Source organism: Equus przewalskii, chromosome 26, assembly GCF_037783145.1.
Source record: "Equus przewalskii isolate Varuska chromosome 26, EquPr2, whole genome shotgun sequence".
Taxonomy (NCBI): Eukaryota; Metazoa; Chordata; class Mammalia; order Perissodactyla; family Equidae; genus Equus; species Equus przewalskii.
Window position 1 is genome coordinate 27,758,564 of NC_091856.1, and position 26,979 is coordinate 27,785,542.

Genomic DNA, 26,979 nt, shown 5'->3' on the forward strand with positions numbered 1-26,979 from the left:
TTTTTAAATTCTATAATTCAGCCTTCAGATGATAGACCTTTTTACCCAGTATCTTGAAAGCCTATTCAGACACAATTGCATACCCACTTAATCAGCAATCATTGTTCTGGGATGCAGGACTTTGTTGTCAAGACAAGCACCAAAACCTTAAAAATTTTTTTTCAGAACTGGCATAAGAAAAAAGTGATCTTTGTCAGACAAGGACAAATTTATGCAAATCTTTTATAAACATTCACAAACATTTATTTAGCTTTTGAAATGTTGGCCTCATTTGAGAGCATGAAAATGAGGGGGAAGTAGGAAAACGCAAAGGACAGCTTAGAAGCTAGCACGCTACATAAATATTCAGAAGGAAGATTATAGGATTCATGTTAGGCTGTCTTAGGCTTCTCCAAAGTCCACACAGAATAGCAAAGAACAAAACTAACGAGAAGTACAGCAGATGTTAGACAATGCATCAGCCTCTTTTCCTCTCTCACTTGGCTATACTTGGACGCTTTTATATTTTCTTTCAATATGGTTAGGTCATTCAAGGATTCTCCTATAGACTCTGTATTGTGGCTACAGATCTATAAGCTGGAGGTCTGTCAGCCTTCCAAAAGTTTCCAATGAAAAGGCATTATGCAAATTCTACCTCTCTTACCCTCTTTCAGGGGGAAAAAAAGCCTCCAGTATGCAGTCATCGGAGTATTGGAAGCCCCAGCCTTCATTTCTGTATAGCTGTGTTTGCCTCAGGGCCACGCTGCTTGTTTTGACAGTGGATCCCCCTAGATAGTTGGGATTAGTCGAGCTTGTTTAGATAAACTTGAAATCAAGGCCTTCTCTAGGTAGACAGCTAGATGTAGCTACCGAGTTTCCAGCTGCCTCCTCCTTTCATCCCCAAACAACTGGAGATTCACAGTAGCTATCACAGCCACAGGCTATGTCACATACATAAGTACAAAATTAAAGGCTGCTAAAAGAAGCCTTTGTAAGTCTTAGTGCTAAAATAAGGAAACTGTACTGCTTGGTTTATACAAATTATTCCAGCACTACCAGTACAGAACTGAAATCATCAGTTAACAAGGCATATTAATCAAGGTTCCCAGCTTCTCTGGGTAGACAGGATCCTAGTTTGGTAATATACCTAACCTTCTGCTTCTTAGGCCCTGCATGAGAGTAATAGCTTAAAATGTTGAAAAGGAAATAATAGGCTTTATTTATCCAGTGGCAGGGGATGTCAGACACCATCAACAAGAACTGTGAGCAAGATATGAAAAGCAAAACGTAAACATCAAATTCGCTTTTGAGAGAGAATTATTTAGCAATTGATTAGACAGGGCCTCACCAAACAGTCACCTCCAATTACAGAACTGTTTCAAATCAACTTTTATTTCCCACAACTTGCAGATTCTGATACTACGCTACAGGAGGATTCAAGAACTGAGGAAATTTATACTCAGAACAGATCAATGACATCTCATGTCAAAGATAGAAAGCAGGTGGTATGAAACACTCTCAAAATAAGAAAAATTATACAAGTCAAATAGTTTTCTAAAACCTAATACTCAAGATTAATACTAATACCTTTTGCAATTAGAAAAAGTGTCTCTTCAAAGGGCCAGCAAAATGCAAAGAAAATAATTCAATTCCACATATACGTTTTATTTTACTTTACATACTTTGCTCCAACAGATTTCCCTGAGGCTGCCTGGGATAAACTAAACACAGCAATGGTACTGGAATAGGTTTAAACATATTCCAGAACTATTCTAGGAGATACCATAGTACAGAAGGGCTTCTACCCTCTGACCATACTGTCAAGTCACACAGGGCAGTTTTTTGATCAATCAGGTTCACATATCACAAATGAAAATGTGTTCTCAGTATCCAACAACTAAGTCTCTATTTAAAAAGAAAAGGTTTAAGACATGCAAGATACTCTAGAACCACAGTGATCAATTTGAAGTTTTCCTATGAAATTTTGGTTTACTTCAGCAAACCTTTTCTCTAAAGGGCCAGAGAGTCAAAATATTTTAGGCTTTGCAGGCCACTTACGGTCTCTGTCACAGCTTCTTCTTCTTTTTTAAAATAACTCTTCCAAAATGTAAAAGCCATCTTAGCTCAAAGGCCACACAAAAAGCAGCCCCAGACAGGATTTGGCCAGCTTGCTGTAGTTTGCCAACTCCTAATCTAGAGTGTCAAGGAGCTGGTCACACAACATAACCTGAACAAACCCACCAACACCCCAAAACTCAAAATTCCTGAAAGGTAAAATCACAATGCTAATCATGCTGGTTCTCTGGTGATCCAATACTTTATGCATGCTTATTGTTAAATAGCCAAATGTCTACTGCATAAAAATGTGCTCTTGTTTTGGAAATTATTTAAAATATAAAAAAAATACAAAGAGTTAAAAATAAAACATCCCCACCACTAAGAATTCACAACTGTTTTGTGGTATGAACTCTTCAGGGAAACAATTCCTTCTTATATAGTTCACTACTACAGGCAAGGTCCAGGGGTTTTCTTGACAGGTAAATGGATTCATACTGTCTGGATTGTTGAGAGTTCTTCAATTTGAGAGTTATTTTGTTTATAATATTTTAAAAAGCAGCATTAAAAGAAAAGCATTTTCTCATGCTTTACTCAGCACTCAAACACGTTATGTGCCCAACATTCTGCTAGGTGTGGAACACAGAAGGGCCTCTTCCTGCCTCATACTCAATTTATGACCCCTCTTTCAATTCCTTTCCCTTAATTGTGTTTCCCAGGATTTTATCTTCCTTCTTTTCTCTGCATCCTCCTCTATTAATAGTCTACTTACACTTTAATTTCAATTATCATCACTATGTAAATGACTCAAACTCAAGCCTTCATTCTAAACTACCTCTCCAGCACGAGGTCTCTATTCCAACTGCCTTTTGAACAGTTCTGTCTCACATCCCATAGGTACTTAAAGTTCAACATGTCAAAAATCCAGCTGCATTATCTAGGTTCCTCGTACATGGCTGCTTGCTACTATCTTTCACCCCATCAGAAGAAGAAAGGTTCTAAAACCACCACTAATACTTTCTGGGGGGGTAGATGATCCACTCATGTGACTTAGATTCAAGCATTTGCCATGGTATTGAATTTCAAAATCACTCTGTAAAGAAAAGCTTCTGATTCTTTAAAATCTTCGCAAGTGTTAATAAACAAGAAAGAGGATAAGGGAGCCCCCGAAATCAAGCATATTTCAAAGTCATCTTAGAAAAGAAAACTGATGTATTTCCTTAAGCAAGATAACAAACTTAGAACCAGACAATGTGCTAAAGGCCCTGTCTGCATGGAGCTTAGGATCTAGATGGAAAGACAGATGCTATGTAAATAAATACACGAATTCATAATTCGAATGTAACAAGAGCTATGAAAGAAAAGAAGAGTGCTCTAAAACAAATGACAAAAGCCTGAATTTAGATGGAAGGATCAAGAAAGGCATCTCAGGAAGTGACATTTTTGAGCTGAGATTTGAGGAATGAGGAATGAGATTGGAAGAGGGATAGGGAGTGAAAGGCCAAGAAAAGAAACAGTATGAGCAAGAGCCACTGAACAAGAGCCCTTGGTACATTCAAAGAACCAAAAGAAGCCTGGAATGTTGGAGCAGAGGAGGTGAGGGAGAGAGTGGCAGAAGATGAGGTTGAACAAGGTGGCAGGGGCCAAAACATGTGTGGCCTTACAGGGCATGCTCAGGAGTCTGGACTTTTATTCTGGTGCATGGGAAGTCACTGGGAGGGTTTGGATCCTTCTACATTCAGCTTGCCTGTCACTTTCCAACCTCTCCAGCTACCCCCAAGTCTTCCAGGCTCCAGGGGCATTCGGAAGCTATTCTCAGTGAGCTCCTCACCTCTCCTGGATTCCCACACCAATCCTGTTGCTATCATTCCTATCATCAGACTGACCATAATCTCAGGACCCTACATTCCACAGGAGGGAAAAGATACATACGTGGGTGTCTGTCAGGCTTCCGAGAAGGAAGAGAAACCTCACTCAGGAGCCTTAATGATAACCCAGGCAGTAAGGAGAGGGGTTGTAGTTAAAGAGAGCAACAAACGAACTGTAACAAATTTGAACAGGATCAGCTTGAATCTCTCTTCAGAACCTGCTCCCCAATATCTGGTATTTCTTCTGAGATCCCAAAGTCCATTTTACTGTATACAGAGAAAGCATGACTTTCTATTGCAGTAACTTGCTATATATCATTGCATCTAAGAAGCCTATAAGACTATTATTTTCCAGTACCATTGGGGAAAAAATGCTGCAAACGAAATGATATTCCATCAACTGTGAGATGCATCCCAATTTCAGAGATGTTAAAATATGAAAAAAATGGGCATGTTGGAATTGATTAAATATATTTACATGTCTGTCTTCTCCATAGACTGAGTTAAGAAAGGTGGGGATTACATCCATTGCCAATGTCTAGCCGAGTACCTAGCACAGAGAAAACATCCAGTGAATGATGGTGCTGAAAAATGACTGGACAATAGTCTGGAGATCCAGAAGAGAAAAATAATAGTATTAACTGAACCCTTACTATTGCAAGCACTGTGCAATCAGTCTACACGTCTTCTTATTTAATCCTCATAGGAAGCAGTGAGACCACATGGGTCAAAGGAGAATTGAATTTATCAGAGAATCAATAGGTTTTTTTCCTTCTTCTCCCAAAGCCTCCTAGTACATAACTGTGTATTCTAGTTGTGGGTCTCAATATTTATTCTTGATATACAAAATGAAGAGAAGAGAGAAAACTACTGAAGTTTGTATAAATGTAGTATTAGTCATTTCTGTCAAAGGTTTACCATTTATGCCTAATAACATAAGAATTATGTACATAATTTAAAGTATATAATTGATTTCTATAAGCTTCTTCTGATTCAGCCTTTATTCTGCTTCTCATATACCAACGGTCATCTGCTCTCTGGAGGGGGTTAAGTGACAAGTGGAGGGGGACTGACAAAGCAGCTAACGCGTGTCACATCCTGTGCTAGAAGTTTTACTCAATGATCCTACCAGTACTCTTATGTAGAGTAATCACCCTCTTATACATGAACTGAACCTTGAAAGCAGAGTAAGATGAGTTTCAGGTAGAATGGTGAACTAACTTGCCTAACTGGAAATAGGCAGTGAATGGAAAGGCTAAGATTCAAATCCAAGTTCATCTATCCCCAGAGCTCAAGCTCTTCCCACAGTCCTCGGCCTGCGGCTTTGTTGACTACAAATGAAATATTCAAGAGAGAGATTCTCGTTCTCAGTCCAATTTGATTAGGATTCTGTCTCCACAATTACAAACACTCATACAGCTAAAACTTTGCAGTGGTGGCCCTCCTCGCTGAATGCAGCTGAAGCCTCTCACCCACTTCACTTTCCAGTTGCAGCAGTGGAGTCAAAGATTTGTGTTGTTGTGTCAAAGGGTCTTAGGTTAGTATAACCTTATGTGCCAGCTTGCCCAGGACATCCTGGTTATGCTTGTTATCTTTGTGTAATCATGGTGTCCCCTTTCACTCTCAAGAGTGCATCCTGTATTGGATGCTATGGTCATCAGACTCTTAGAGAGAGGGAAAATCATGGCTTGTCTGGAGGGTATTGAAAGAACGAATAGTTGTTCTGCCTGCCTTATGACGGGAAATTCAGGAGTGGTGTTAGAAGAGTTAGTTTTCATCACTTGACTCCAGGCTTTTTATCCACATTAAGGACTTATCCACATTCTAGGACTTAATGCAATACCAGACATCATCAATTGCATGGAAGCAGCAAAATCTTCTCTTTGCTTCATTTTGCTCATGCTACTTCAGACAACATCTATTGAACTAGACTAATTCAGGTACTGTATATACATCATGGCCACTTCTCCTGCCAATTCTACAAAACTAGTATTACTTCCTTGTTTTACAGATGAAAAAAAATGAGGCTGAAAAAGTAAAGCCTTTGCCCAAAGTGACATTTCCAAAGCCAAATCGCATGTAACATGGGGATCCATGCCTCCTACTTTTCTTTGGGCTAAACATACAAAAAAAAAAACAAAATTTTTAGGGGAGATGCTATTTGTTGAGAAATAAGCGAGACATGAATAATGAAAAGTATTTTAGCTGCCATTAAATCTGTTTATTATAACAGATACATTTTAAAAATTCAGAAATACTTCTCAATTTACCAGGGCTTTAGATCTTCAGAAATGATAAGTATCTGGCAGTTGGAAGAGTTCTCTGATAAAAATAATGTTCTCTACAATTTACAGTTTAGACTTCTAAAACTAGATGTTACTAAAGAGGCACTGTGTTTGAAATACATTCAAATACCAGAATCTTAAATGCTTCTGGTTAAGCCTCTGCAGGGTAAGATGCAATTTAATAAACGTATGTTTTGATTTGTCCTACCCTTGTTCAAATTCTGAGCCCAAAGATCACAGTATGCACACTATTCAGTCTATTCTGATATATCAAATATTTGGACTACTAATATCCATGTGCAGTGTCAGGTCCTAGGAATGTGGACATGAAGCAGATATGTAAACAAGTGCAATAAAGTGTTTTAGGTTTTCTGATAGAAGCGTGGTTAAGGAAAAAGGAAGGTACTGTCAGGTACCCAGAGGGTGTGAAAGACTCCTTAGAGGTGGTGACATTTGAGTTGACTTTTGAAAGATGAGTCAGTATTTACTAGATAAGCAGGCTTGTCTAATAATTATAAGATAAGAATATTCCAGTGATAAAAGCAATATGAAACAATATTTTGCAAGGTTGCTATGTAAGTAAATGATCTTTGATAAGCTCAATTTTCTTTAAAAGACTACCTTTTCATCTCTTCCCACAACCCCCACCTGCTATACACACACACACATAGATTAGTCCATAGTCTACGCTTCATGTCATACCACATTTGAAATCTGAAGATGACCAAAGTTAGACAGTTTGAAATTATGGTAGCCAGAGGAATCTTAACTCTACTGCATATAAGTATTTAAAAAATGAAAGCTAACACAATAATACAAAGTACTATATGCAACCAAAAGGGATAATTTACAAGGACAGTGGGACCCATTACTAAATTTCTGAGGTTTTGAACATGGAAAGTCTCAATATAAAGATTTCACAACTGAAATAAATTAAAATAGTTATTTGAAACCCCTTCATCACCATTTAAAGAGTTTCCATATTTTCAGTATATTTTAAAACAAATATTCAGGAACTGTTTCTGATTATATCTCTTCATCTTTACTTGACAAAGTACTCTTTCTTACCTTTGTGACTTCTCTAAATTTTGCTCTGGAACAGTGTGGGCTTAGAAAGGAAAGGTTTTCTAGAATTCTTCCTAGAATCAGTCTGAAATTCTAGAGGCAAAAGTCATCACACACACAACCCTAATACCTGACAAAACAAAAGCACCAAAACCGAGCTACTCTGCTCCCTTAAATCTACCCCTAAAAATAGTAGGCAGTATATAATTATTGGTTATTATTAGATGCCAGGGATTATTCTGAGCACTCTACACATTTCAAATCTCTTAACGCTCACACCAATCCTACAAGGTCTTTACTATGATTATCTCTAGTTTACAGGTGAGGAAATGAAATCCCAAAGAGGTAAACCCCAGTAAATGACAGAGGTGGGATTCAAACCCAAGCAGTCAGGCTCCAAAGTCTGCTTTTAATCACCACTATCACGCGTCTGTGGTCTCCTTTCTGGAATCTGAACTCCTTAGCAATTATGTCTGTGTATTATATACTTCATACTCACAATTATTCACTGGCCCTTAATTTCTCCTAGCTGCTAAGAAGAGCCTTTAACACTGACTATAGTCACTCCTATACTTGAAGAGTTCACAGATTGACAGACAAGTAAACAATACAATGCAAGGAGTCAACGTTCCAAGTGCTCTCCAAGCACCAAGGATAGAGGGACTAATTCAGTCAGGGCAAGTTTCACAGAGGAAGTGATACAAGCAGGGAACTTAATGTTAATGAGAAGTGTAGTGGGGGGGAGGGTGGTTGAGGAAGGCATTTCAACCATAAAAATAGCTTGGTCAAAAATATAGAGGTGTGAGAAGCTGGGAATGGTGAGGCATTCTGTCTGGTTATAAAGGGAAGTCCTAGGAAACTAGGCTGGAGGTTGAATCAAGGTTAGACTGTGATGGGCCTTAAATCCAAGTTAAGAAATTTGGACTAGGTCTTGAAGGCACCAGGGAACTATCAAGAGTTTTGACTAAAGAGAAATGGTGTGATTTGATTTAGCTTTTAGAAAGATAATCTCTGGCCATCTTACAGAGGGTAGTGATTACAAAGTCATTGGGTTGTAGGCCATTAGGAAGAGTCCACAGGAGAAAAGCTGAGACTGTGAATGCAGAAGGAAATAGCAGAATAGGACAGATTAGAGAGCACTTTAGGAGGGATAATGAACAGAACTCGATGACTGCAGACTTGTAGGTGCATCCCAACGAGCAACAGGGACTGATTACACCAGGCTAAAGTTAAGATTTGGACTACAGCTCTCAAAAGCAGCCACAGCTCACTCAGCTATACCCATTGGGTAACTCACGAGAAACAAGACCATCCAATAGTATTCACAGATGTCTGAAATTTACTGGGGCTTTTTTGGAGCCAGAACAAAACCTATATAAGAATGTATAAGTAAGGCTTGTGTAATTACCATTTCCTGGAGTCAGATTCAAGTAAGTAGCAGTGTAATGTAGCTATATAGCTTGGCATGCTTTCAGAAAGAATAGCTCAAAAAGAATTTGTCTTTTTAATGAGTTCCTTCTACATAACTGTAACAGCTGGGGAGTGACCAAATTGGGAAGAAATCTTCAACTTAAAAGAAGAGCCTTAAGTCAGAAAAATGTATCAATTTTTCAATTGAGCTTAGCTAAATGTTTAAGGTTTTGAAATACAGTTTCATTAAGAAGCCAGTTCAACTCCATCTCATTCTTAAATTCACCGTCTTCTGGAAATGGGGGCAAAAAACTCAGGATATAGATATGACAGAACAGTACTTCTTATATACAAAGTGGTTTCTTCAGCAAACACTTTAAAAAGCAGCAACCTGACATTTGTCCAAGGCGATAAATTTGACTTTTTTTTTTTTTTTGTCTGGTTCTATTTTTGTGAGCTTGGTGAATGCAAGGCCCAAAGGACCACAAAGCCAAAGTCTCAATTCCAACTTGAAGAGTCTATGGCTTAGACAAGTCACTATAGAAAGACTGGCAGAATCTTTGTGGAATCAATGTCACATTTTATACAGACCAGGTATAAGAGCACAGGCGGAAATAAGAGGCAACAGGTGATAGACTATTTTTTTACCCATCCATGAGCCTATACTTGAAAAATATTTAAACAAGTCAATCATCAAGAGCAGGTCACTTTTAAACACATACAAAGAAGCAGATGTTTAATTTGGGATGCATTCATACATCTGCAATCTATCAATGAATCTTTTCGAAATCTGTAATATGGTCCATCAAAACGCTACATTTGGTGGCAACCATGGATACTGACATACTACTTGAAAAAAGCTGCTTGAGCAGGTTGCTTTGTTGCTATTATGTGAAACAGTCACCTTCCAGGTTTTCAGGTCTGAAGAGATTGAGAGTTTCTATCTGTGGATGAGAAAATTACGTTTCCACCTACAATCCCAGACTACCAAATTACTAAGAAACAAGGAAACTGACCTTTTCGAGCAAGAGGTTGGAAAACCCATGAATCTACAGTGACTTTCAGAAAAGCACACATTTAAAACAGACCTAAAAGATGATATTCTTGGGGCTGGCCCCGTGGCCGAGTGGTTAAGTTCGCGCGCTCCGCTGCAGGCGGCCCAGGGTTTCGTTGGTTCGAATCCTGGGCGCGGACATGGCACTGCTCATCAAACCACGCTGAGGCAGCATCCCACATGCCACAACTAGAAGGACCCACAACGAAGAATATACAACTATGTACCGGAGGGCTTTGGGGAGAAAAAGGAAAAAAGAAAAAAAGATGATATTCTTTAAGGGCAGCTGCAAGACATTCCACTTGGGTTTCTCTGTACCACTCTTGTTAACTTAACCAACTTGCATGGCTTCACAACACAAGGAACAAAAAATTGCAGGAATGAGATTACATAGTGGCACTACTACCCGAAGGTCCTAGTTTTCAGAGACATCCCCAATTTGTGGCCATGCCGTTTTTCTACAAAACATTTGGGACATGCATTACCCTTGTAGCCTACTAGACAGTGAGGTCCTTCAGGGTAGAGATGAAATCTTCTACTTCTCCCCTTCCTCTTTACCTGGTACAGTGCCTGGCTCACATTCTGCAGACACTCACTTATCAATCTCTCACTTAGTTAATGCACAAAATCAAATCTAGTCTCCTAGACAATTTATGCCACCAAAAACAGACTTGAGGAAAAAAATCAAAAAATGCAACCACTTATAAATTAGTCTTTTTAAGGCCAGGTTATGGAACCATTTTAAAGTGTGATCCATTTGACCCTTATATATATAAGTCCTTTGCATGAGGCTGAAATGAATTAACAAATTCTGTTCCATGGTATATGGTGTCATAAAAATTTTCCAGGACCAAACTTGATCTCACCATTTAAAGTGGATGAAATCTGAACAGACTGTATGAGCAGGCTGGAAGCATGAAGAAGAGAATGGGGAAAAAAGAAAGCTCAAAAATTTCCAAGAGAAATGGGATACACCTAGCTCTGATTCTATTTTTGTGAGCTCGGTGAATGCAAGGCCCAAAGAACCACAGAGCCAAAGTCTCAGTTGCAATTTGAAGATTCTATGGCTTAGACAAGTCACTACAGAAAGACTGGCAGAATCTTTGTGAAATCAATGTCACATTTTATACAGACCAGGTATACCGTTGCTTACATTTCTCTGATTAATAATAATGAGAAAATCAAATGTTATCATTTGTTTTACATTTTGTATAAATATTAAATGTGTGTCATATTATACAATGTTGGCACAATAAGCCTCTCTTTCATAGTAATGAAAAATTTAGGAGCTGTGGACTATATCTGTAATTTCCTTTTTTTTTTTTTTTTGAGGAAGATTAGCCCTGAGCTAACATCTGCTGCCAATCCTCTTCTTTTTTTTTTTTTTTTTTTTGCTGAGGAAGACTGGTCCTGAGCTAACATCCATGCCCATCTTCCTCTATTTTATGTGCGACACCTGCCACAACATGGCCCGACAAGTGGTGCATAGGTCCACACCTAGGATCCGAACTGGCAAACCCCCGGCCGCCGAAGCAGAACGTGTACACTTGACCGTTGTGCCAGCCAGGCCAGCCCCTGTAATTTTCTTATTAGATAGTATTCTTCCAATGAATCAGGGCATGAACAAGTTTTGAAAAGAAATGCCTACTCTGGCTTATCAAGATTTGGAAGAAAATAAAGCGCAAGTTTTTATGCACAGGAGCTCACCAAAAGAATAAGGGAATCACTAACATACAAGTAGCAAGTCTTGATTAAATATTATCTGTTGTCTTTCTAATCAGAATCTTCCAATCTATTTACATAGGTTATACTGTGAATAACTGTGAGCTTAAGAAATGTTTTCTTTACAGCATACCTGAAACATGAACAGATGAAAACTCCACATTTAAGCAATTACATGCAACTCAGAAATGCCAATTTCCATCACAACTAGCCTAAGTTATGCAACGTATTTTTGTTCCTTTTTAGTATATGGGTGATGTATGTTTTTATAATTTGCTTAACTGCCTATTGTGAAATTTTTAAATCACATAGACCATATAAAACCATAAAAGAAAGGTACCTTTTTATTTTTCCCAATGTACCATGTTTCTACATTGCTTATAGAGCTTGTACAAGAAATACTGTTAGTTTCTATGTAAAGATTTCCATAAAATTTTTATAGTTTCTATAAATGCATAAAGATTGTTGGTTTCATTATAACCTCTATTTCAGTGCCAGTGGAAAGAAAAATTACCTGCAACTCTAAACAGCGATCTACATGTACAGAGGCAGGTAAGTGTGCTCAGACCTCTATTTAAAGAGCTCTAAGACACTTGCTATATTTCATCAAAATATAGATGAATGCACTGGAGAAGCAACTTCTAGCACACTCAACTCTAATCGCCACTCTTAGGACAAACAGGCTATAAAAAGTGCAATTGTGAGAACAAATTATTAATTCTGCCTGTTTTAGTACAAGAAGTAATTGTATTATAACTAACACATTTTAAAACGGTGTATGTAATGCCTTTTATACTTGACACATAACAAGGCTATTTATGGAAATCTTCTGAGAGGTTACTATATCTTTATTCCAAATTATCCCATACTACAAGTTATAATTACTAAAGGCTCATTTTTTTTATTCTGAAAAATCATACAATGTTTTGAAGCCAAATACGGGATTTTGATGAGAGTGATGACCATAGTTTGCTAAGATGTTAATTTCACTATCCTTCTCTCCCTTAATTCAATTAGTAGTCATTAAAACTGCACTAATCACAATGAGTAAAGTTTTACCAATTATTTCCATAATTATGAATGAATACCATAAACATAATAGAATAATTATAAATCTCTTAATTAACTACAAGGCTATTTCTAGCAGGGGAAGATATTGGTGTTTTGTTTTCTTATTTTTAATGCCAGATTAACAAATTGATATCTTTGAGAAACCATTTCTCAAAGAAGTGAAAAAAAATATTATTGTGATTCTGTTCTTCTTTAACAAAAATGTTCTATTGGACAGGCTTTATTAAGAGCCACATGATCTAAACTTATAGTAAGAGATTGAAAAGAATCTGCTTTAAGCTACCAAGACCAAAGTAACTGGAAAATTACATCTGTAATTTAATAAGCCTAACCCTAAAAAAAAAATCTTACACTACTTCATATTACCCTTATGAGAGATACCTTTTTAAAATTTCACAAGTAAGTTATTAGAAGATTTTCTTTTTAAATGCAGGATCCTTTTCAAGTCAGGATCCTACCAATGTTGATATTTTAGTATTTAAACCAGCTAAGCATTAAACAAAAGCAGATGAATAAATAATGTGAACTCTGAAAAGACCTTGCTTTTGCCTTTTTTGTTGTTTGTTTTCCTTTTTTAGAAAATATACGCATTGCACATCTTTCAGGAATTAACAAAGCCTATACTTTCAGGTTTAAAGATAGCAGGCTTACCAGATTTTAAATGAAATATTGAGTGCTACAGTGATTTAATGGTTTAAACCATAGATGTCATTGCGGTCTGAGGGTGTCACAGACAACTTAAGAAAGAAAGAAAAAAAACAGGGCACAGAGAAATCACTTTGTCAGTAATTACAATCAAGAGTCCTAAAATGTGGCTCAGGCTGCTCATTACTTCTTCCTTCTGTATCAAGACCCTTATTTACATTTCAGATTACATTTTTTATGAAACAGTAAGATCTATCAGAGCTGAGAGGACTGAAATAATGAGGGGAAAACATTTTAATAAAACGTGTTGGGTCTGCATTACTTCCGTGTCAGAAAGAAAGGCTACTTCTGTAGTGATGGATCATTTATTCTGCTTCTAAACGAGAAGCAAAAAGATGAAACTGATGAACTTTTACTGCCCATTTGTCTTTAGCAAACAATTAAGACAGAGAAGATCAAAATGGATTATCATACCACGCAGACAACTGGCCCAACAGTAATACATCTCCGGGACCACAGATTTGTAACTCTCTTTTATCCCTCCCCTTTCTTCTTACTTCTTTTTCCACTCTAAAGGCAGTGCTAGCTTTGTGGCTCAAGGAGAGCCAAAAGGCTGGTCATCATTATTCAGTCACAGATGTCAATCTAACCTCCCTTTTTTCTCAGTTTCTAAAGCAGTGAGCCACAATAATTTGTGACAGATTCTTTTACTGTAAGGTACAAAGAACACACAGAATAAAACATCTAGCAGCAGCAAGCGTCTCTGATCAAGTGTGCTGGTACATGGGAAATACACTATATGTAAAAACAAGCACTGGTAGTTTAGGCGAATAGGGAGAAAAACTGGGGGGAATTTGTGTGTGTGCGTGTGTAGTAATAAGTGCTATACTTTTTGGTGAACTATCTCAAGTATTCCTTACAGATAGCATCATAAATGATTTAATACTGGAAATGTTGTCTAGACAAAGTACATATTCAGCATTCAAGGCTTGTATGTAATAGACACATTTCTAAGAATTCCTTTACAATAGCACACCAAGGGGAAAGATAATTTGTTTTAATCCAACAAATGCTAAGAAGAAAAAACATAAAAAATCAGAATCTAAATGATAAAAAGATCAATAAAAAATATGCGGGTCTCATTTCCTTGACCAGTAGATCAACTCTCAAATACATTTCTTGGAATTTGGAGGTAACTTCTCCAAATACAAAGGAGATCTTTCATTCATCCTTCATTCTTGAGTTATACATGGTAAAGAATGGAAACCGTGTGTTAAGCAGGAAGAGATGCTAAATAAGGCAGTGATATACACACCCTCGTAAGTCTACATCTAGTCCATGAATATCATCCTCCAAATTTCAAAACTATATCACTGATGTAAACAAAGAAAACAAACACCCATCCTATGAGCACTTTAAAATAAAAGCAATCATTATTTTTTAGATTCCTACTGTAATTTTAAATTATTCAATTTAATGTATGAAATTATACAATTTCAATGTATGAAATACTTGTAAGATCATCCATTAACCAAAGTAAAGAGAACTAAGTTCATAACATAACACTATCTAGTCAGTAAAGTGGGCTCCATATGCAATGACAGAATTGATAATAATCTATATTTCTCTATATACACACATAGGTATGTGTAGGACCTGTATATATACACATATACTCTCCCAAACATACAGACACATATACTAAGAGAAATAAACATGGAAATAAACACCAAATTGCCACAGCAGTTATCTCTGAGCAGTAAAATTACAGATGATTTGTATTTTCTTTCTTTTCATTCTTTTTTTAAGTTTATTTTTGCTTTATCTATATTTCCTAAATTTTTTTGGTCATTAACATGCAAGTTTTTAAAGTCATACCCAAAAAATCAGGTTGCTCAAAAATTTTCAGATATAGTAAGAATCTATGTTTAAAGGAATAAACTCAGATGTTAAGTATGTTATTTTAAGTTTTCTCACACAAAATTTTTTCTCATTGGGTAATTCAGATCACGGGACCACAAAGGTTACATACCTAGACAACAAGATATTAAAAGATTGATTTTCTTAAGAGCTATGACCTCAAGTCTATTCTAAACAATATTTTAAGCTTTTCCACCCTTTAGACATTGTCTAGAGAAAAAAAAATAAAAAGGTCCTATAATCTTTGGATTGTATAGTTTAAATCCACAGGGCTCAATCTCACATCAATTTAAGGTAAGATAAAAATTCAACTCTCCCGTTGGAAGATGAAGCAAGCGGTAGAGTAAGAAGAGTAATATTTTTTAAAATCTCATCTAAAAGTCTTGAGATCACATACAAAGCAAACCATATCAGTTCTCTTGGGTTCTTGTACAATAAAATCTCATTACAAAGCATCTCATTATACTGATTATCCAGTTATATTCCTGGTCACATTATGTCCCCATATTCATAAAGATGTATCAGATGCTTTGCCCTCTATCCAACAGGCCACACTGAAAGGTGTTACTACTGCTGTACTGGATGTTTCTATCTTGTTGTACTTATTTTCATTCAAGGACATTTTTTTAATAGACAAAATTAAACGGATGTACTTCAGAAACATGTTTTTATTGTGTACAATGTCCCACATATGAACAGCTTTATGAAGTTGTTTTATTCAGTGTAATCAGGATGCTTTTATTTCAAAACTGCTTTTAAAAAGTACCAAATTGCATATTTGAACTAAAAATGTAAGATGCCTCAAAAGTGCAAAACATCTCTAATATTTCTCGAGATAGAAACTGGAATCCAGAATGTATAACTTAGATCTAATTATAAAGAGTAGACCAACATCAGAACTTCAGCACTATTTTGTGAGTAAAATATTTCCTTCCACTTCATTCCATGCTTGCAGAATGCAGGAAATTTGAGATGGCAGGACCAAGTGGCCAACCTTAACTTTCACTACCATCATTAAAACCACCCTTACCCCAAACACCATTCCTGCATGTGTATCTTCTCCTTCAAGTACTATGATAACATAGTTTCATAATCTATTTCCAATTCCGGGAAATGTTATCAACTTTCCTCTTCCCTTCTTTTTTGTTACACTGGTTCTTGACGGCTTAAATAGCATTTAAAAAAAAAAAAAAGTTCACAGGCAATCCAAAAAGGATTTCCTAATGAACGGAGGACTGGAGAATACCTAAAAGTAAAAAGCAAAATTTGTAATAGATTTTCTTCCTTACTTTCTGTGCATTTTCCCCCTGAAGGTAACACCCTAAATCTAGCACCAATATTTTCAATCTTACTTCAATATGTTTTACTTTTTGTCTTGGGGTCCTAATTACTGTTTCTCTTCCCTTCTAAAAATTCATTTATCTCTTTCAGTAAAAAGAACAGTAATAATATGTTGAACAACTCTGAAATAAATTTTGTCATGTAAAAAATTAATTACGCATTCCGAACCTGGTCACTGTAGTCCTCCGGGAATTGCCTCTGCACCTCAGGATCTGTAAATAATTGACAGATAATATTAATTGGCTTTGGATTAGTGAGCAAGCAGAGGATCACACATTAATATTTGATCAGAAGATGATAGCAGCCCTGGCAGGGGATCCAAGGGGGGCAGCTGAGGCTGCTATGTTGATGAGCACAAGGAAGGACTAGGCAAGGCACTCCCATTACCCTCCTCCAGAAATATAAAAAAGAAAAATTTTGAAGACCTGATGCTACTGTTAACTTTAGACTATTACCTAATGCAAAAATCTTGCTGGCTGCAAATTGCCCTCAATATATTTTTCCAGAGAAAATGAGTCTTAGACCTGCTTGACTTTTCTTTTCTAATCAGGAGCCTTCTTTTCATAGTTACAGATGTGAGCTTGATAAACCACCTTTTTTTAAACACCAGTTTCAGACTGGTGGAGGGGAGAAGAATCCTTTCAAGGAACAAATGCAAAACATTTACTTTTTAAAAATAAAATATATCCTTCCCAAAATACTTATGAACTCTTAAAAATAAAGACAAAACTAGATAAAGTTTTCTTAAAGACAGAACCAAACAATACACGGCTAGCTTATCAGCATAAACAAAGTATCATATGAGATATTACGTTCTATCTAACATAATTAGACTTGCTCAGAAACTATAAAAATCCATAGGTGAAAATACCTTTCATGACCATCTGTTTAAAATGGAATTACTAAAGGGGTCACTTGATCCTTCAATCATAATTGCAAGGTAATCCAACGCCATCGTCTGAAAGTCAATACAGAAGTGTACTAATTAAAAGCTATTAGCACTCCATTTGCTATCGGCTAGGAAAACATTCAATCTTTTCTAATAAGAGGAAGATTTGGTTCCTCAGAGACGCATTAAGAGAAGTGATCAGAATAATATCTATCTGAGAAATCACATATCAATGCAAAAGGCTTATTTTATTTTACTTTTTTGAGAACGATTAGCCCTGAGCTAACATCTGCTGCCAATCCCCCTCTTTTTACTGAGGAAGACTGTCCCTGAGCTAACATCCGTGCCCACCTTCCTCTGCTTTACATGTGGGATGCCTACCACAGCATGGCTTGCCAAGCGGTGCTATGTCGGCACCCAGGCTCCCAGCTGGTGAACCCCAGGCTGTCGAAGCGGAACATGTGAACTTAACTGATGCGCCACCAGGCTGGCCCCTAAAAGGCTTATTTAAAAGCACAACATTTGAGGGTCCCCTCTCATCATGATCACAATATATATTACTCGCTTTTTATATCTATCTTTTAAAACACCAGTTTACTTCTCTGTAAAAGTGAATCCATGTAGAAGTTAAAAGCACCCAAATCACAACACAAAAATGCCAGTAATTGTTCTGCAGTGAAGAATCAAAAAGGGAGAAAACTAAGGGCCTATTCACATACTACATTTAAATGTTAGAAATACCAGTTTTCAAGTCATTACAGTTAACAGATGTTATTTTTCAAAACCCAAGACTAATAACAAAAGCAGGAATATTCAAAAGGTCATAGTAAAAGCAGAGCTTCCCAAAGTGGGTAGTGCAAAACAGTTGAAACTATCTGTAGATCTTTTCAGCTCTTGAGGTGTCTTCCGGTTGACTTAAAAATCAGGGATCAATTTCTTTCTTTACTCTCATCTTAAAATACTAGAAAAGACAAATGATGTGTTTAGACTGTGACTAGCAGAATTCTGGAGCAATCGCCCCCGGCAAGGATGCCCTGGTGGGCTAGATGAAGATGCTGTTGCTTCTCTCTGGCCTGAAGGGCTGAAATCACACAAGGACTTGCCCTCTTGAGACAAGAGGCCAGAGGGCGCTAATGGTGTGGCATGAAAAGCACTAGGTCTACAAGGAAGAATTAGCCAGCAGGATGCAAAGGGACATCCACATGCCCCACAAACCTCTAGAAGTGTGCTATCGGGGTGGGGGTCAGGGAGGACTAAAAAGGAAGGCCATGGCTGTAATTCCTAAAACATGCATAAATGACTTAGTCCAGAAAAAAACTGGTATTTTAGGATTTAAAACCAAAAAAAAAAAAAAGGAGAGAGAGATGTACTCTAAGCCACTGAGGGACACAGTAAAACAGAGATTGGGAAAGCCACAAAATAATCTAAGGCATTTTCTTTTTCTTCCAGTTGTCATGTGGTTAATACTTACTCTTCAACCAGAAAACTTCATAAAGAAATGACTCACATATAAACCTTTAATACCATGTCCTCTGTCTTGAGTAGTTTGTGTTTTGGGGAACCACAAAATACCAATGGAATACAGATGGAATAAAACCAAAGACTTTATTTTTTATCACCATTTTGTAAGGGGATGAACATCAGAAACCAAAATTTGTGGTATATTCTTCAATTTAAAAAATAAGTTTCTTCTTTATAGGTGGGAGAAGGAAAGTTTCTAAATCTCTTTAACCAACTATATTAATAATTAACTTATTTTTAAAATGTATTTTATTCATATATACAACATAGTAGAATTGAAAAAAGAGAAGGAAAGATGGCTGAAAGAAAAATCAACCTATTTTCATACAATGAAGGTAAAGACGACCATGGAATACCAAGATAGGGGTCACTGAAATCATACTACCCTAAACACTGCCTCAATGGTAGGCAACATAATAAAGAACATCCACTAAATTCCTTCAACTGTCCTAAGACGAACCGTAGAGTGAGATTTCCAGATTTTAACAGAATCATGTTCCAAGATAATACATGGATTATTATTTACTATGATTCAAGTATAAAACTTTTGATTTCCTTTCTTTAAGGCCCTGAGGTTTACAAAAGCAAACTTCATGGGTCCTTAACACTCTCTGAAGCAATATTTTAAAAAAAAAGGCAGTGTTTTTTAAAACCAAAGCCCAACCTATAAAGTTCCATTCAATTAGCTCAAAGATCCTGTCTGATAGTTAATAAAACTATGCAAGCCATTTTGTAAAAATTAACACAAAAACTGAAAATAATTTGTTTGAATTTTCTTAAAATGTCTGTTTTGCACAGTAGGTTGAAATCATCTTTTTTCACATTGAGTTGATCATAATGCCATAATGTCACCAAAATATCGACATTGGAAACATCTGAGTTAAAAAGGTCCAAATACAATCTGCTTTTCTCAAGCAACACAACACCCGCCTTACTAACAGTTTCAGCATGGCACACGTACAAAACCTAGCACCCTGCAGTTAAGCAAACCGCCTTTAAATTTTCTGTCTGGCAGCAATCCACTTGCGTGTCTGTATGTTTTTACAAGTACTCTATGTATTTCATTGCATCAGCTGCATTTCTTTGAGTTTTAAATGGTCTGGGAACATTTTATGAAATGTTCTATATCTTTATATGGAAAATAACATACACTGGAAAACTGTGCATCGGTCTAATATTTATATATCTATTTCTTTATCCACCATCCAACGCCATAATTGCTAATGTTCCAAAACACCTTCTCACATTCATACCTTCACTGCCAAATGCGGTGTCACCAACAACTAACTTTCAACACAAAAATCTTCAGATGAGAGTACTCTACCATAGAAAAAGTTACATCATTTGCTTAGGCCACTGGCAGTAAGAATAGAGCTATCAGCAAACACCAAGATTTTTCTCTAAGAACTGTCCCTATGTCAGAAAATTAAGAACATAATATAGTGGTACATAGCACACACTTCCCTCCTTGTTCTCTCCCAGCAACTTTCTCCCGATTTAAGTAATAGATTCCTAGAAAATTAAAAATCAAGATCACCATCTCCCAGGAAATACTATTCAACAACAACAAAAAAATCATATTCAAAATATCTTGCCAATAAGACGTATGGTACTGTTGAGTCCATATATCTCTTAACCACGTAAGTCTAAAAGAGACAACTGGCTGTGGAACAAGGCCTCATGTTATGTGAATGTGACGGGCCACTACCTTCTCCCAGCACCACAGCCATGCAAGAGGCTGTTCCCACACAGACACATGTGAACCACTTCCACTGGAGGCCACAAGAAACACTTCCATATTTAAAACAGACATTTCACAGTACAGGACTCCCAACCCCACAATCTCATTCAGGCACAGAACATGACCACGCTTAAAAGCCTGTATCTTCACAGCAAAAAAAAGTCATCTCAGAACAAATGTCTTATTTTTTAAAAAAAAATAAAAGCTAATTTTCTTCAATCTTAATAGTCCATGTTTTCTAGTCTTCTAATGTAACATACTTTTAAATCTTTAAGATATACCAGATTGCCACAGGATGTTTAATTAATAGAATAAGGGTTTGGGCAAGACTTACTGGAAAGGTGCTATAAATTATTTTACACAGGCTCCAAAACCTTGAGTTCTGCCTTAGGCTTAAAGTTCCTAGAAAACGTGGTAGACAGATCTTTTACAACAGAAATGCAAAATAATTCATAAAAGTACCGTGGTTATGTATGAGGGCTCATTTGTAGATCAGTAACAAGTCTGTGTACACGTACACACACACACACACACACACACACACACCCTTACCAAATTATTTTCCTGTTTTTCTCTGTCACATCAATGACTCCAGTTCAAGGGTCAAGGCATGACACTTTAATTGATTATTGAAAAATACACTGACTTCATTTTCTATGAAAGGCGTAACAACTGCATACTAACCAAATGTTACAATCTTCTATAACTGGAGCTCTTTTAGGAAATTTAAGAGAAACTGCAATGGAGCCATTAACACGGGAATCTACACTGCTTTCACTTTTAACATGCTAGGTATCAAGGTAGAAAACATTACATTTAATGCCTCCTAAATTTATCCAGTCATTATCTCTAGGATATTTCAGTCAATAAGAGAGAAAGTATTGAATACATTGAAAGCTTACAATATAAAAATCTGCCCTTTAAAACTGAGACTTTAAAATTAGCTATAAACCATATAATCTCATTGTTCAATTTCATGGAGTTTAAGATACTTATCTTCCTCTCCAAACTATCTTCCACAAGCATAAATGCTAATCCAAGCTGCAATCAGATTTAATTTTCCAGATGAGAAGATGGGAATATGCTGCAAACGGGTAACAGTCCAGTAATTACACTTTGCCAAAACACATCTTCAAATTTTATACCCTAAAAACGTAGATTCTCAGAAAATAGTCTGAGAAGTTGTACACTTTGAGGACAAGCTCAGTCTTCTCCAAAACACACTGGGAAATAAATTTTCTTTCAACCTTCAAGAAAAAAAGTTAATTTTTTTGTATAACGTAGAATTAAAGTTTCTTGATAGCAGGACTGCAAACTGGACTGCACTAAACTAAGAAAGAGCTTCAGGGACACGACTTAGTAAGCTTTGATTACAGCTAGAAAGAGTCAACTTCACTTGCTTTATATTATAAAATACCTGAATCATTGGTTTAGCATTTTAACTAAATACAATTATTCTAGGAAATTATTCCATTTATGATAGCAAAAATTTACTTGTTAAAAACAACATTTTTGAAAGGAATGTTTCAAATGTTTTACATAGTGAAAAAAAAAAAAAAAACCTATCAACATGTTTTCCTTTTCTCCGACAATGAAACAAAATGGTTTACATAGTCTTTCCTTTAAAAATATTTTTAAACTAAAAATTGCTCATTTCAAAAAAAAATTACAGATTTCAAAATGCAGATTTAATCCTGGGGAAATGACAAAGGGGTATAATTCATTAATCTAAAAGAAAAAATCATTTCAAAGTACTTTAAATGAAGATTTTGTTTCCATGTACAAATGGAATTTCTTTAAAAAAAAAAAGCTATTCTAGGTATTAACTTTTTGCTCAAAAACGTGAATACTATAAGACATAAAAACTGAGTCATTACCAATTTTAAACTATGTTTCTATTCTAGCCTTTTCCCTCAACACTGGCATTTAAAATACATTCAAATACTACTTCACAGCAGCCAGCCTGATAACACAGAAATAGTTCACCAACTACACCTATAATAAAAACCCAAATAGCATTATTCAGGGAAGGAGAGCATAACCCACCTCAGTATGGCAAGCAATAGAACCATTCATGTGCCAGCTTCCTCCTCAAACTAACATACTCTGCCTTTCAGACATATCCTGCTCCGATGTAGCTATTTATGCATAAACAGCAGACACTGACCTATTGTTTTCAGTTCTTGGGGTTATGAATGTAGTACAGTTACCAATTAAGGGAATCAACAAGTCCTAAACGCATCAGCTGTTCTACATATGAGTCCATTGACATTATGCAGTAAAATCTAGGGAGTTTCATCTTTCTTTCTAAAGAATGCTGATAGATTTTGACCAGCAAATTCCCCTACTCATCGATAATTTAAAATCTTTCTCATAACTAATTTCACCTATAGAAGGAATATAAATCTGATCCTTAACCAAACTTATGCCGCATAAACCCCAAAATCAAACATAAGTCAAATTCCAAAGGGAGTCTTAAAATGAAAAAGAGAAGGTGTACTGGAGGGAAAAAAAAGTCAAAAGAATATGTTCACTCATGCTTATTTTTCTCCCTACTGAATACCCTAGTTTTCAACCTCCATTATTATTTAGTATTTAGGGTTTTTTAAATTCATTCAAAGTCTGGAACTAATTCCTAAAATCTATCATATTGATAGATAAATATTGATAAAGTTCTTTTTTTAATGGTTATAATCTCAGGCTTCCATTTAATTTCTCTTTGAGTTAGGATTCATTTTACCCCATCTTTCTGAATGAGCACCAGAAGTGTCAAATTTTTATTTCAATGTGAATAATTACTTCAGACTTAACCTAAATGACAGCTGTGCCCTTTATGTACTACAAACGTGACATTACTGCATACAGTCTCCATAAATAGATATATCACATCTGTCAAATTTGGTGAAAAGAGATAACTTAATCATTTACTCAAATACAACTACTGATTGAGTACCCACTATGTGCCAGGCACTGTGACAGGCATTTTATATAAAACTTCTAATTTTATCTTCACGACAAAGCTATGACATTGGGACTATCATAATTTTATCATAGTTAAAGAAAGCAACAGGTTATTACCTGTCCACCGTTAGAAAATTAGTATTTATTCACGGCACAAATACTCTGATGTGACTGGCCCAGTTGATGAATAAGCCACAGTCTTTGCTCTCAAGTTTACAGTCTAACTCTGACGGAGAATACAGAGAATTAAACAAGCAGTTCCTACAGGGCTGGGTAAGTGCTATGCTAGGCATTAGGAGAGTGGCACTGAGCCTAGTCCTGACCAGGACAGAAAAAGCAAGAAGTGGTAGAGCCAGGTGCAGAGTCTAGCACTAGACCAGCGTTCATCTCATGCTACCGCAGGTCCCCTTCTAAACAGTCTAAGGGACAGCTAGTGTATTTTGTGAGGCCAGGGGCCATGTACTACTTAGCTCTGTCTCCCATAAAATGTCTTGCCTGTTATAAATACCCAAATATTTTGGCATAATAGAATAAATAGAATAGAATAAAATAAACTCATTAAACATCCTGTCTCTCCAAATGGATAAAAGGTCAATTTGATAACATCCAATTGAAAACAAGCCTTTGAAAGCTGCAGGCTTCCTAAAGACTCACTGGCACATAGTAAGCACACAATAAATATTAGTTGTTGTTATATTAACCCCAGTGGGGAAATAAGCAAGCACTATAAATTCGATGGCTACAGATGTCTGGTGTGCCTCAAAGTGGAAATACATGTGTTCCTGAAATAAACTTTTATAAATCCAATTAAAATTTTCCCATTGCCTGCCATTACTTACTCAGAAATATTATAACTTTATCAGAAACTGATTTTCTCTTCATCATCAGTGGTTCAAAAATCCTTAAACTCCAGTTTATTTGCCTCCTGGCATCTGTTTGCTAATGATCTGTAAACATCAAATGCACTAGGGATTCCCCCAGATTTACAGAAACCCTGAGGTGAATCTTTGTATAAATTGAAGGACCTTTCTGCTAATTTCTTTGCTTTCCAAGTTTGCACTCTGGATTTCAGAAACAGAGTCCCATTAAACATTTTGGCAGTAATAATTATAATACTACCAGCTACCACCTACTGAATGCCTATTTATACCAGTCGTTGCCATAGGTGGTTTATTTTATTATCTTATTTAATCATAGCAACAGCTCTGCCAGGTAAGTAGATGTATCTGTACTTTATAAATAAGGAAAATGAGGCTCACTAAGAACAAATTCACAGAATGAAGCAACAGAGCCAGGAGTCAGCCTGGATACATCAAACTCCCAAGAACCCAACACTCGCTTTCTTTTTCGGTTTTATTTATTTATGTCCTCCTGTTGATCTGTCTTCTAGTCATTATTGTGACTCAACAATAAGAATACATCTGGACAAATAACTACAACATGTTGTCATGAAATAGGCCTTAGCAGATTATGAATGAGAGCTTTCCAATTTCTCTATTTAAATTCCTTTGCCAAGTTCAGCATATAAATAAAATGACTCCAAAGTAACTAGCACTCAATTCAACTATCAAAGGCAATATCTAAAAGATGAATTCATGTTAAAAACAGAATAATTGTGAAGGCTAGAGGCTATTCTCATATCATTTATGAAAAATAATCATTTTGCTAAACAGAACGAAAAAGAACATAGAGAAAATGTTTTCCTACTTAAGAAAAATGTGTTTTCAAGTACCTCTAAACCACACTAAGAACCTGAATGCTAAGGCCAAACTAGACCATACAGCATAGATAAAGCCAACACCCCAGCAAGGGAAGCATAGTATGCCTGTCAACTAGAAGGCTTTCTTGTACCAAAATTCTGCTTCTCTTCCTCTGGAAACAAGCCATTGCTACCTAGTTCTTATTTGTATCGTTATAGAAGCAGTGCCTATATCCTACACCATTTGTGTGTGTGTGTGTGTGTGTGTGTGGTAAAATACACATAACATAAAATTTGCCATTTTAACCATTTTTAAGTGTACAATTCAGCGGCATTAAGTACCTTCACATTATTATACAACCATCACTACCATACATCTCCAAAACTTTTTCATCTTCCCCAGCTGAAACTCTGAACCCATTATAACTCCCCCTTGTCCCCTCCCCTCAGTCCCTGGCAACCACCATTCTACTTTCCATTTCTATGAATTTAACTACTCTAGGTACCTCCCATAAGTGGAATCATACAATGTTTGTCCTTTTGTGACTGGCTCGTTTCACTCAGCATGCCTTCAAGGCTCATTCACGTTGTACCAGGTGTCAGAATTTCCTTCCTTTTCAAGGCTGAACGATATTCCACCGTTATGTATACACCACATTTTGTTTATCCATTTATCTATCTATGGACATGAGTTTCTTCTATCTTCTGGCTATTGTGAATAACATTGCCATGAACATGGGTGTACAAATATTTGTTCAAGTCCCTGCTTTCACTTCTTTTGGATATATGTCCAGAAGTGGAATTGCTGGATCACATGGTAATTCTATGTTTAGCTTTTTTGAGGACCTATACCACTTTTAACATGTTTCAAGACCTTTATGTTATAAAACTAGAACCGTCTAGAATCCGTAGCTTGGCCATTAAGACCACCCATCCAATTTCATCTCTATTTCTTAAAAATAAACCCCCAAATCTAGCCAGCATGATTAATTCACTTCCCCACAAAACTGGATATGCTTTGCTCATCTTTCTCCTCATCCCTCATCTAAATCAGACACTTCCAAAACATGTTCTTAGGCATCACAATTTATAAATGTGGCCAATTGTATATTTTTATATAAATTAACATTTAATCACACTAGCACTTAAAGAAAAATTAAGACAAAGAATCACATCCTCCATCAAAAATGAAATGAATTTGAAATGAAGCTGGCAAAGGAACAGCAAAACTGGCACACTCACCTACACTGCTCCCCAACTCAGGAAATTCCTTTACGAGCTTTCTGGCACTTGTGGTCAGCCAGCAGCAAATTTCTCAACCTCTTCTCTCTAAGTTCCCTTCACATTCTTACTGTGACCAAATGCTGGCTCCTCTAGAGCCCTCTCGAGTAGTGAATGTTTCCTCTTCACCGCTCCTCCCACTAGCCTGGACGTGGGGTAGGTGGCCTCTGATCCTTGTTGCCACTTCCAGACCATCCTCCTCCCTCCTTATTTTCCAAAATCCCAGATTTTAACCTCAGGTCACCAGACTATACTCCCATCCCCACTCTACTCTGTTGTTACCTACTAACCCCAGGGTTACTCCTCATTCCTTGAATCTTGCAGATCCTGGTGCACTGCCACTCACCCTACTACTAATCCTACCACAGTTTTACTCAGGTTTTAGCATTCACATAGATGATCCTTCCAAATCCCTGAATTCTTGATTCCCTGGTCTCCTCCCCACCAAGGGTCTTGTCCTCTAGCCAATCTC

At 36.6% G+C, this 26,979-nt stretch overlaps 1 protein-coding gene across 24 annotated transcripts in view; it reads right to left on the minus strand.

Moving 5' to 3' along the window:
- Positions 1-26,979, minus strand: part of DENND1A (DENN domain containing 1A) — a 513,391-nt gene that overhangs the window by 359,635 nt on the left and 126,777 nt on the right. For 16 of the 24 annotated variants that reach the window (XM_070596419.1, XM_070596426.1, XM_070596412.1 and 13 more), the window contains one exon: positions 16,584-16,627. The exons of 4 other annotated variants lie outside the window; for them this stretch is intronic. In XM_070596419.1, the coding sequence (XP_070452520.1) occupies positions 16,584-16,627 (44 nt within the window). Of the gene's footprint in view, positions 1-16,583; positions 16,628-22,612; positions 22,731-26,979 lie in introns of those variants that run through there. 4 more of the 24 variants (XM_070596431.1, XM_070596429.1, XM_070596433.1 and 1 more) reach the window with 3 other exon arrangements.